This window comes from Parus major, chromosome 10 (assembly GCF_001522545.3).
Source record: "Parus major isolate Abel chromosome 10, Parus_major1.1, whole genome shotgun sequence".
In the NCBI taxonomy this organism is placed as follows: domain Eukaryota; kingdom Metazoa; phylum Chordata; class Aves; order Passeriformes; family Paridae; genus Parus; species Parus major.
In genome coordinates this window covers 17,528,782-17,540,814 of record NC_031779.1, presented here as the reverse complement: position 1 = coordinate 17,540,814, position 12,033 = coordinate 17,528,782, and the positions used below count along the sequence as shown (strand labels likewise).

Here is a 12,033-nt window from a genome sequence, read left to right as displayed (position 1 = left end):
CCGGCTCCCCCCGCCGCCAACAAGGCCTCGCTGGCGGCGGTCCGGCCCCGCCCGCCCCGGTAACACCCCCGTGACGGCAACGCGCGTCACGGCGAGACTGCACATCCCAGCGGGCACCGCGCCGCACACCGCCCCGTGTGAACGCACCTTTCTCGCGGGGTCTCATGGGAAGTGTAGTGCCAGCAGTGATTGGTTCCGTGGGCGCCGCGTGGCATTGAGGGAAATGTAGTCTGCGACCGGCAGCGTCCCGGGACTCGCTCAGTCACTCCTAGGCACACCGTCCAGGTGTTTCCTCTTCCCGAATATAGAATGAGAGGAATATTTCCCTTTGATCACAGAAAGTTTTTGTTTTTTTTTTTTTAAAGGCCTTTCGTGAAAGATCAGGCTGAGACGGGAGCAGGAAAGCTTCAGGTAAACTGAAGCGATTTTGGGAGCGAATACAGAATGATGCCGCGTGTTGTGGGGTGGTCTTCAAGCAGGGAAGAGCATGGTATAAATATTATCTAATGAACTGTATCTTTTTGGCATGCCTTACAAAGAACACACCTATAACTGCAGGTAACTATGCGTCTGTTTCTTTCAGTTCACCTTCGGCTCCTATTTATTACATACCAATTAAACAGGGCTAATTGACTCCACCTGCTCATTAGAGGAATGACTCAGTATCACCTGTCGCTCATCTCAATTAACCTGAACTGCCTCGCAGCGAACAGATTACCCGAGAAGCTGCGGCCCATCCCTGGAAGTGTTCAAGGCCAGATTAGATGGGGCTTGGAGCAACGTGTTCTAGTAGTCCCTGACCGTGGTGGGTGGAACAAAACGAGTCTTAAAAAGTCCCTTCCAACGCAAATTAGTACATGAATTAAAACAGGGGGCACGTGACTTCCGCCTCGGTAGCGATGGCGCCCGCCCAGCTCACTTCCGCCTCGGTAGCGATGGCGGCGGAGCTATTTCCGCTCCGCCCACGGGTCACGTGGGCTGCGCTGCGCAGCACCCGGAAGTGGCGGGCGGCGGGTGCCCCCGGCTGGGCGCGCGGGGCGGGAGGGGGAGGCGGGAGAGCGGCGGCGGCCCCGGAGCTCCTGATCCTCCTCCTGCTCCTGCTGCTCTTCGTCCCCGCGCCCTGCCAGCCGGTGAGCGCCCAGCACTGATGGGGAAGGCGGCGGTCATCGCTGTGGAGACGGGCCTGCCCCTGTTCTCAGCGCCCCGCACCGACGAGGGAGCTCTGAGGGGCCGCGTGGGCGCTGAGGCGAGCGGGGCGGTCTCTGCTCCTTCGGGACCGTGTCAGCCCTGGAAAAGCTGCGCTGGAGGGGACGGGAGACTGTGCGGGGCGGGGGATGTCTTTTGGGCTCTGGAGCGAGGTCTTTGCGGCCCCTGAGGGAGGGAGAGGAGACGGTCGGGACGTGGCCCCGTAGGGAGCCCAGAGCCTCGCCTTGGGGCTCCATTTACTGGGGGTCTCACAGGGGGAAGGGGTTGCCTCAGCCTGTGCTGCAGAGGGGAAAGCCTGAGCTGGGGTGTGGGCTTTTGTCCCGTTCTCCCTGCAAAGCTGTGGAGCCAAATGTGGTTGAGGAGGAAGGAGCAGGGGCTGGGGGCGGTGGGCAGCGTGGGGCAGGGTTGGTGGGAGCAGCGCTGGGGGAGAGGGGAAGGTGCTGCTGCCATATCCCAGTTACCCATAAATCTTCTTTCTCATTGTCTTTTTAAATCAATAATGAATGAAATATGTCATCAGTGCAGTGGAATAACTCACAAGGAGACTATTACAAAGTGCTCTGAGCACATCCATAGGTGATTCTTCTTTCAGGGGAATTCTTTTTAAGAGGTTAAAGTTCTTCAGGTTATTTTGTTTTACTAAAAATGAAACTTGGGTGTTTAGAGGCTGATCATGACCAGCATCAGGCTCTTTGTGGTCTGAGTTACCTTCAGGAGCTGAATCAGTTTTGAGTTCATGGTTCTGTTTCTCTGTGGCTGGAAAGCACACATAGCTAATATGAGCATTTGTGTGTACAAATTTAATGCTGTGTTTCTGTGCAAGGGAGAAAAAAAACCAAAAAAACCCCATCTCAGTAAGAGGGCATTCTCTAATCCAAGTTCCCTCTTGCCTGGAAAGGAAGGCAGCCCTTAGGAGTGGTGATTACAGATGCTCCTTTAGAAGAAAGCTGGTGGAAATCAGCCCAGGTGTTAGTGGCCAATGGCTCACTTCCATGAGTGGTAACAGGTGAACTGGGAAGTTCAAAATCTGGGTTTCAGGTGGACTCTAAACTCAATGTGGTACCAGACATGGTACAGGCACAGCACAAAGTCCACTGCATGGTACCTTTTTTATCAACTGCAGTGTCACAGCTCTGTGCTCCCAGCTCCCAGCAATTAGCTTAAGGGTGCTGAAAGACTGGGGTGGCAGAAGTAGTGGGGTGATCACAGCAGGAAGAGGTTGCCAACCCTCTGTGGCAACCAGGGTGAACAGCAGGAAAAATCTCCCCCTCCGGCGCCTCTGTGTCCGTGTGGGGCCCTGACTGTGACTTCTGCTTCTTGTCCCTGCCAATGTAACAGTCCAAGATAATGTGTGTTTTAAGGCATTTCCTGTAATTTGTTTGTCACACTGTTGTTTGCTGAAGAGCTTTTAGAAAGCCATTGATGTGTGGTTATGGAAAGGAATTTGTCAGAACCGTGGTTTCCTTGCTCCAGTGACTGCTGTCCCCCAGCCCATGAAAGCATCCTTGCACCTGCTCTGCTTTGCAGGTTGTTGGAATTGACATTTGTTACCCTTGGTGTAATTTTACCTGCTGCCAGACTTTGATAGAGAGCAGAACAGTCGGTGCAAGCACCAAAATGAAACCACATGAATTTGAGACAGCCACACAGCTGAACATCCCACCTTGAACCTTTGAACATCGGTTCAAAGGTGAGAATATAGGTTTGTGAGGTGTAGCTTGTGCTCTATGGAAGGTGTGTGTTTGTCATGCAATTTAGAAAGTACTTTCCTTTTTAAAATGCAAATTTTCTGCACTTGGAAAATGGTAAATGAAGACTGAAAGATGAGGAAATTGTAACTAACTGTTAATCCAGCTGTAACCCCAGAAACTGGTTAAGCTGCCCACCAGCAGCTCTCCTGCAGGGACAAGTGAATTGGAGTGACTCACAGAACACAACAAGGTCTTATTTTATGAAGAATTAAGAAACAAAACCTATTGATTTAGACTTGGCAACTGTTTAGTAACAAGAGCAGAAGTTTCTTTGTTTTTCTATGCTCAGTGCTGTGTGTGAATGCATGAAAATAATCTCCCAAGGCAGCTGGCTTTCAGGGTAAAGCTATTGAGTCTGCAAACTTCAGAAGTGTTTGATGACATTTGTTGTATAAATGGAAGCTAATGGTCTCTTGCTGCTTAAAAAAAAAAACCCAAACAGTTAAATCTTGGAGCTTACCTCAGTGTTTATTACTAATTAATGGAGTATTATAAGATACTCATTATGTATGCTTGGCCATTCTGGCTGGGGAGTGAATTAGTGGCATTCCTATGTGGACCCAACTCAGAATCAATTTGTGCTGTATTAATTGGTGTGCTTCAAGGATTTTTTCATTGGTAACTCCTGATAAGAGTCTGCTTCTGTGTGGAAAGAATTAAAATTTTGAGGATTTTCTGTAAATTAAGCCTTGGATCCTGATGTGTTTTGGGACATGTTTGGGTCAGTTATACTCAAATGGAAAAATGTGACCTGAATACTGAGTAGGTTCATGAAATTATGTCTGTGGTGTGAATTCCTGAGTGAATTGTATGAATATTTATTAGCTGTAAACTTGGAGTGCCTTATCAAGTTAAAACAAACCAAGAACATGCTTTAGGTTTTGAAGCCACTTACAGCCTACAACACAATTGACTTTCTCTGCAGCTGTCACACGGGAATGCTGCTACATAAGCATCATAATTAGATTGGTGCAGTAAGGCAGTCAGGTGACTGCCTCTTGGGAGAATAATTGCATGGTTTGATGAAAACTGAGCAAAAGTGAACTTAGTGTGAGTCAGAGGTAGTGCCATCGACTGATAAGAGCAAATCACCCTGCACTGCTTTATTTACATAGCACAGCTTTCGAGAGCTGCCCATGGTGAAACTGTGGTATTGATTTCTCATTCTTTCTCTTTTTCAGGCTGACCCAAACTGAGTTTTTTCTAAACATCATGGGAGAGATTAAAGTCTCTCCTGACTATAACTGGTTCAGAAGCACAGTTCCTCTTAAAAAGGTATGGACATCTTGTGGGTGAAATATCTCCTCTCGTTTTTTAGGGGAAGAGATTCAGTGTAGTTAATGCAGAGCAGTTATGTTAATGCAGTGGCTGTGCTACTGAGCTGCTTTATCTCCTGAACTCTTGTCCCACATGTCATGTGAGTGCATGAAAGCACCCCCTTCATCTTCACATGCTCCTTGGAGGTCACTTCTGCCTGTGGTGGGGAGCAGAGACTTGCAGCTGTGAGCCATGGCAGCAGCAGCTGCCGTCCTGGTGCCAGCCATGCCTGAGGAGGGGGCTCCAAGGGAGTGGTGTGTGCTGGGCATCACTCTCAGAGCTGCCTGGGTGCACTGGACTGAGCTGCCAGAGCCACCTCCAGTGTTCCTGCCCATTGTCCTCAGGCCAAAGCAATGTCCAAAGACACTTTCCCAGCAGTCAGGCTGCACACAGAGTCCTGAGAGTGGGAATATCCTTAACCACGGGGGGAAAAACCCAGACAGTTCCTTCTGCTTAATCACACTGTCCAACCACTTTCTCCTCTTGCTTGGATTTCCCCACTTCCTTTCACTGAGCCACAGAGGAATGTTTGAGGTGTGCAGGGCTCCAGCTCCCTGCGTGCTGAGTGGCAGAGGGCATGCAGTGCACTGTGTAACTCCTGAGCCAGTAAAGCACTCCTGTACCCAGGTCAGGCTTGCTGGGGCTGTGGTTACAGAGTGACCTGCAGCAGCCCAGACTGCCCAGACAGAGAGACAGCCCTGCCTTTGCACCCTGCTGCTGCTGCCAGCACGGTCACAGTGACAGGCAGAGCAGCAGTGTCCTGTCTAGCCTGAGGTGTGTTATAGTTTGGTTTTGGGCTAAGCTGACTTTGGTGTGGTTCCCTTATCTGGATGACTGTGTGAGCTGCAGAAGCACCTTTAGGGGAGGGCTGTAGGATTCTCATTAATTTTTGCCAGTTTGTGTCTTCTGTAGATAAGAAAGGTGCATTGCTGTTGACCCCACGAGCTCTGTTGTTGCCTTCAGGCAATGCCTCACTGGGTCACCAAAGCCAGGGGCCAGGATTTCAGCAGAAAGATGTGTGGGTGCTCTGAGGCTCTGCTTTATGGGATGCAAGGTGGTGAATGGAAGGAGCTGGAGGTCGTGGTTCCAAGGGAACCTGCTGCAGCTCAGTGCCAGCAGCCACTGCCTTCAGCTGCTGCCAGTGCTCTGGGTTTCATAACTGGAGACGTGTGTAAGCTGAAGCTGATGGTGACCTGGTGACCTTCAGATTTGGGAATGCCTCACCCTCTTGAGTTCTGCTGTCTCCTCAAAAGGCAAATGATGCCACAGTGGTGAATGTGGGGTATGAAGAAATAAACTAACTAGTCCTGGTTATTGGAGAAAGAATTAAAAAAAAAGCCCAATTTGAAAATGTAATTAATCTCTGAAGCAGTCTTTGGGAATACATTTTCCTGCATTATCCCCCCAGAAGTGCAAAGCATGTGCAGTACAGAGGAGGAAGTGACCAGCCTTGGTAATTGCTGTCAGATCAACCTAAGGAAGCAGAGCCAGAGCAGTTTGTTTGAGAATATGCTGAGATGTTTCTCCTGACAGGCACAGGAAATGCACAGCTCCATTCTCCTTCCTGCCCTGGTCAGATATAGGAAGTACAGCACAGAAAATAACATTTTTTAACCAAATCTCCTGCTTTGCCTGTGTGCCTCCATTTGCATATACCACTCATTCCCTTATCTGAGTGCATCCTAAAAGTTTCTATCAAGGGACACCCTGGCCCTGCTAAAAAGTTCTAGTCTTTGTTTTGAGGCAGTGCAGATTTTATCTTCTATGTGAATTGTAGCTGATCTTGATGGATCAACCAGAAAAAGAAAAAGGTTGGTGACCTCCCAAGTCAGGAGTTAACCACACTGCTGCCTACACAGCTCAGGAGCTGGAGTTAACTGTCCAGCATGTGCCTAGAAATCAACCAGAACAGGTACTTAAACCATTGATTCACTGTCTGAGCTCCAGGAAAGAAATGTCACCTCTCAGCCTCAGCTCTCTTGGCATGAACTGACTTTGGTGTTGTTATTTCAAAGACTACAGTCTGCCTTTGGAAATACTCCTAAAGGTAAACTTGGTAGTTGCCACCCTGAGTGGATCCCACATTGCTGATGGAATGACAGCTAAGAACAGCAAGGGCTGGAGCCCAGGGGTTGTGGGGAAGGAGTTGTGGGGATTGGAAGGGCTTTTGTACATGCTCTTTATGTTTAAATGGTTTATGTTTAAATGGTTTCAGTGGTCTGGAAGCTCTGGTATGCAATCTGTCTTTTTTTTTTATAGGGACTTTAGAAAACAACGTTATCATGTGATTCCTCACATGCTCCCAGAGCCTGAAATACTGGCTTTATTAGGAGCAGATTTGTTAGTCAAGCAAATCTGATTTGTGATACACTGTTCTCCTCTGATTGCTGAGAAGCTTAACTGCTGGGTTGAAAAAGCAAATTGTGCTTGTATATTACTGTTCAAAAAGCTATAAAATCTTGATACAGAGGAGAGATGCATTCTGGCTGCTTGACTCAGGCTTTCCCTAGAGGTTTCTGCTTGTTAATCTGGTACAAGATGCAGCTTCTGCTGGGTTGTGGAACTGAAAGAACATCTAGAGTATAGAAAGCAGTTTCTGGTAGAACAGGCCTTGTCGAAACAAGTCAGGCTTTGGTGCTGCTAGAAAAGAAGACACAATTCTTAACACTTCTGAAGGTACTAATTATGCTAGGACTTGTGCTACTGTATGAGGAGCTGCTCATTAAGGATAGCACCTGTATGTGAGTAATCTCCCTCAGCCAGCTGTGTGTCCTGGGCAATCCAGATGCTCCTGAGATGCTGCCAGATAATGGAAGCATTTTTCCCTCCAGGTCAGCCTTGCAGTGCTGCCCTGGGAGTTGTGTGTGTCTCTTTCTGGCAGACAACTGTAAGTGTTTCAGATCAATAACTCTTGGTGATAGCTGCTTAATTCCACAGGCCTGTGTGGTTCCAGACCTGTAACATCTTCTGTCTGTGGATGCAAATATTAATGGTTGTTTAAAAAGCTGTCCCTAGGGCAATGCTGGCTCTTCCAGCTGCTGCTCTTGGTACCCTGAACTGACCTCCTGTGTCTCTCCTGAGCACGGTGGCACCTTTCCTGTGCTTGCAGTTTATCCAGCTTATGTCACAATGCACAAAATAATCTGTCTGATGGTGTGTGGCCACAATTCTGTTCCAGCTGTAGCCACATTGTCATTCCAATTAGAAAACAGCCTGAAAGCTATTGTGAAGAAGAATAAAAGAAAGTCTTGGGTATTATAACATTTACTAAAAGTTGGAGATTTCTAGAAGCCATCCTGGAAGCTGAAGAACCTCACTTGTTTTGTGTTTCTCCTCCCCTCTGTGCCTCTCTTTCCAGATAATAGTAGATGATGACGACAGTAAAGTCTGGTCGCTGTATGATGCAGGACCGAGGAGCATTCGCTGCCCACTCATATTTCTCCCTCCTGTGAGTGGAACTGCAGATGTGTTTTTCCAGCAAATTCTGGCACTGACTGGATGGGGCTACAGAGTTATTGCTGTGAGTATTCTGAGTCCTGTGTCAAAGGTGGTGTACTTGTGCTTGTTGCTCTGATTAGAGGTTGGACAATGAACTTAGTTCTCACTTAGGGAATCCACCAAAAAACTTTGTGCTAAGTTGCACTGCACAGTTAGCATGTGAATCCAGGCTGGAATCTGCTATATGTCCATGGCAGCATTTACCCAAAACCTTGTGTGTGCACACTGTTGACTTATCAGCCAGCTTTTCTCCTTGTGTGTCCTGGACACAAGTACTTTTTGCCTCCAGCTGCATCTTTGTTAGCCCTGAGGCAAACAAATGAATTAGTTCAGGGTTTCCATGTTTTCCATAGGGATGGTGGATAACGTGGTTCTCAGACTATATAATAGCTGCAGATGCTGTTTCACTCCTTAAATCCTACCAGCCTGCTCATCTGGGGCTTCTCATCTCCTGAGCTGAAGTGTTGATTTGTACAATATATTAAACAGCCTGGCTTTAGGAGTACTGCTGTCCTTTGCAGCAGTTAATGATTTCTGTATCTGTTCCACACTACAAAATCACTTGAAGAACCATTCCAGCCTCCCCTCCCACTGATCCCAGAGTGAGACAATGCTGCACTTTCCCCAGCAAACTCTGTTCTGTGGCACTTGGTGTGTTTTTGTGTAACAGAGGGGGAGGTGTTGGCACCTTCTGGCTCTGGGGACCTTGAAGAGGAACTTCATAACATGGGAGAGGCACGGTGCTGTCTTAATGTGAAAACTGGTACAACTTTGAAGCAGATTGATCTTAGCCAGTTTTTTCTAACTTTGTGTTATTTTAGTTGCAGTATCCAGTGTACTGGGATCACCTCGAGTTCTGTGATGGATTCAGGAAACTCTTAGACCACCTTCAGCTGGATAAAGTGAGTGCTGCAAGACAAGGAAGTGGACAAAGTGTTGCAATAAAAACCTGATGTTTGAAACAGTCTCATTTGAGAGCCAGTGCAAAAAATAGGATACAAAAATAGCACCTATAAATAAAGAGGCTGTGTTGCAATTTCACATTTTAAACTAGTTTATTTTTGAAGGTGAATGCCCTTGGAAATTGTTATACTTGGCCTAAATTCAACTGTTGTTCCAGGCCTATTAAATTGTGTGGGTTAACTCCATTTTTTGTGAGATACTGTGGAAGTTATCCTTCCTAACTCACACAGTAGAGAACACTACAGTCAAGTCTCTTGGGCTGGAATAGCTTTAGAGAACAAAGTGAAATGTTGGGGTTTTTTCTTAAGCTTGATGAACACAAAGAAATTGGCACTGTGAGTCTGTGGGAAACAGTTCCCTTTGTTAGTATTTATCACATTTATATTGCACATAAAACCAGGAGATGAATGGAACAGTGATTCTTTCAAAAAGTGGGTTATAAGGACAAGGTAAACTTGAGTGACCTATTTTTGTAACGAAGCACTGTGCTCAAAGATCACATTTCATCATCTGTTTGTTGGTTCAATTTTTTTTTCCCTTGCATTAGGTTCACCTTTTTGGAGCTTCTCTGGGAGGCTTTCTGGCTCAAAAATTTGCTGAATATACTCACAAATCTCCCAGAGTTCAATCTCTGATCTTGTGTAATGCCTTTAGTGACACTTCCATTTTCAATCAGACGTGGACAGCAAACAGGTAAAGAAGACAGACAAGCAAGCAGACTCATGGCATTATTTTTTTGCAATGGAATGTTACACTGATTAGTTGGATATATGTCTAACCTGCTTCTGGCCTGGGGGAGGGAGGTGTAGGATGGAATACTTGTGACTTCTAAAAGCACACCACAAGGAGAATGGAAATGTTAACAATTGAGAGTGTGGAATTAGACAAATTGTTTTGTGATCCTCTGTGGATGTGTGGTCAGACTTAATAACTCTGCCTGTTGTCTAACAAAACCATTTAGAGCAAGAAGAGTGTTGTTCACTTGTTTAAATTATGTTTTTGCCATGTAACTAGAAGTTTTTTCAAGGATTTGAAGTTAAAACACGAAGTCTGTGCAAGGAAAGAAAGCACTTACAATACAGCATATTGATGTTGAGTCCTTGGTGCTTGAAGATAAACTTTTTCATCTTTTTTCTGTTTTAGCTTTTGGCTGATGCCTGCTTTTATGCTGAAAAAAATTGTCCTTGGGAATTTTGCATCTGGTCCTCTAGATCCTGAAATGGCTGACGGGATCGATTTCATGGTGGACAGGGTAGGTGGCTCTGTGCTCTGATGGCTGTGGTGTCACTCTGTAGTTTGTGAGTGGCAGGTTGTGGATATTTCTGCTGCTTTCTTCATTCTCTGATTGAAGGGGGAGGGATGAGAAGAGGATCTTTAGCAGGTGTTGACTGTCACTGCTCCAGCAGTTTAACTGATTCACTGACCCTCTACCATAGTTCTGTTTATGTCAATCAAGAGGAGTTGAGGCACTGAGGTGGAAAAAGAGAAAATGCTGGGATAGATCTGTAGGCCATGCTCTGGGGGAATGTTGTTTAGGCATTTGTCTCATGCAGAGTATTATTAAATTGGAATTATAACCTTCGTCCCTTTAAAGCTATCTTCTCTTTGTCTGTATTATTAATATTGCATTAACTTCCTGCAGTGAAATATGTTGTTAATCAGTGTTTCTCTCTACTGCAAGCTGGAGAGCCTGGGCCAGAGTGAGCTGGCCTCAAGACTCACCCTCAACTGCCAGAACTCCTATGTAGAACCTCACAAAATCCGAGACATCCCTGTAACCATTATGGATGTAAGTGAATCTCAATTTTTTAATTAAACACTATTTCCTCCCTTTGGCAGGTGGAGCCATGATATTCAGTTACCAACTTAGCAAGCATTTGCAGCATGTAACTTCCTATTTAGGGAAGCCTTCTGCTGACTGGGCAACACTGTGACTTTTCTGTGCTAAGTTATGAATTAGATATTCTAAGCCATATGTTTCAGTATTACAGTATTGGCTTTCTAGCTTTCAGCACCCAGGTTTACTTGTTTTCTGTTTCATTCACCATTCCACAAAGAAGCTGAGGGGCTCTTCTAGGAGCAGCATGCAACCAATCTGATGTAACAACAAAATATGAGGGTCAGAACTCATTGCTGGGACTTGTTCCATAGGTGTTCGACCAAAGCGCGCTTTCAACAGAAGCAAAAGAAGAAATGTATAAGCTTTACCCTAATGCCAGAAGAGCTCACCTCAAAACAGGAGGCAACTTCCCCTACCTCTGCAGGAGTGCTGAGGTCAACCTGTACATTCAAGTGAGTTACTGAATTCAATCAATTAAAGTGTTTAGCCACAACAGCAGAAGGAAACTCCTGTTGAGCTTGCTTTTGTTTCTTAACTTCCCTGTGTGCTCTGTGCTGCTGATACCAAAGGGCAGGGCTGGGAGCAGCTGTGTCCATGCTGGGCCAGCTTTGGGGGTTTTCTGTCTCTGATCTCTTGTACTCCAGAGCCATGGTTTCACCCTGACAAAAGTTACTCAGAAGGAATGTTTCTATTTTACCAAAACACTGCTCCTACACCTGTTTCTGTGTTATTTCCCATGTCCAACAGATCCATTTGCTGCAGTTCCACGGGACCCGGTACGCAGCCATCGATCCCTCCATGGTCAGTGCAGAAGAGCTGGAAGTCCAGAAGATCAGCCTTCACACCAGCAACGAGCAAGAAGAGCAGTAGGCTTGGGAGTGCCAGTGAAACAGAGGCATTGGTTTGGTGGTCTTCCTGTGTACAATCAACTGTTCCCACTCTGCCTTTTCCCTTCTGTTAGCCGATTATCACTGTGTGATTCCAACTGGATCAAGTCAGTGAACTACCCGTGAACAGCAACCTCCAGCAGTGTAATGGAATAGATCTGTTTAATTTTTAGTCTTTGGATTCAAGGAAGCATCTTTGAAGACTACACTTTTAAAAATAAAGACATTTTTTTCTACCAAAGTCTTCACTATATCATGTTCTTAAGCAGAACGGTATTTCTTTTTATATTTTTCACTTGGCTGTATATATTACCACATGCAGATTGTGTACTTATAAGCTGACATATATTTTTGTTGAATATTTGATTTAAAAGATGTTTAAGTGTCAACGTTGCCATCACTTACTTGCTTGGTACATTGTGTTGTTAGTTTGTTTCTATTTGAAATAAAGCATTTGAATTTTTAACTTTCTTGCTGCTTAAAAATGGTTTTCAATAAAACTTCACTTTCAGCAAGTGTCTCTTGTTTTGACTCCAAGAAAACAGCAGCTGAGCTCACTGCAGTCCTGATT

At 45.8% G+C, this 12,033-nt stretch overlaps 2 protein-coding genes across 8 annotated transcripts in view; one reads left to right on the top strand and one right to left on the bottom strand.

The window, feature by feature from the left end:
- The window catches only part of CLPX (caseinolytic mitochondrial matrix peptidase chaperone subunit X), a 19,488-nt gene extending 19,169 nt beyond the window's left edge, over positions 1-319 (bottom strand). The window contains exon 1 of one of the 4 annotated variants that reach the window (XM_033516924.1): positions 148-319. In XM_033516924.1, the coding sequence (XP_033372815.1) occupies positions 148-166 (19 nt within the window). In that variant the 5' untranslated portion in view covers positions 167-319. The remainder of the gene's footprint in view (positions 1-147) is intronic. The other 3 variants (XM_033516923.1, XM_015638920.2, XM_015638921.2) reach the window with 3 other exon arrangements.
- Positions 320-1,026: 707 nt separating this feature from the next.
- SPG21 (SPG21 abhydrolase domain containing, maspardin) lies at positions 1,027-11,973 on the top strand. Of its 4 annotated transcripts, XM_015638842.3 has the most exons (10): positions 1,047-1,130; positions 2,734-2,896; positions 4,139-4,232; positions 7,633-7,794; positions 8,594-8,674; positions 9,283-9,428; positions 9,879-9,987; positions 10,417-10,524; positions 10,887-11,027; positions 11,323-11,933. In XM_015638842.3, the coding sequence occupies exons 3-10, from the start codon at positions 4,170-4,172 to the stop codon at positions 11,443-11,445; spliced, it is 933 nt and encodes a 310-aa protein (XP_015494328.1). In that variant the 5' UTR covers positions 1,047-1,130; positions 2,734-2,896; positions 4,139-4,169; the 3' UTR covers positions 11,446-11,933. The 4 variants fall into 4 exon arrangements, with proteins under 4 accessions (XP_015494327.1, XP_015494328.1, XP_033372821.1 ...); XM_015638841.2 differs by lacking the exon at positions 2,734-2,896 and having other exon boundaries at positions 1,027-1,130; XM_033516929.1 differs by lacking the exons at positions 1,047-1,130; positions 2,734-2,896; positions 4,139-4,232 and adding an exon at positions 5,432-7,161.
- The last annotated feature ends 60 nt before the right edge of the window (positions 11,974-12,033 follow it).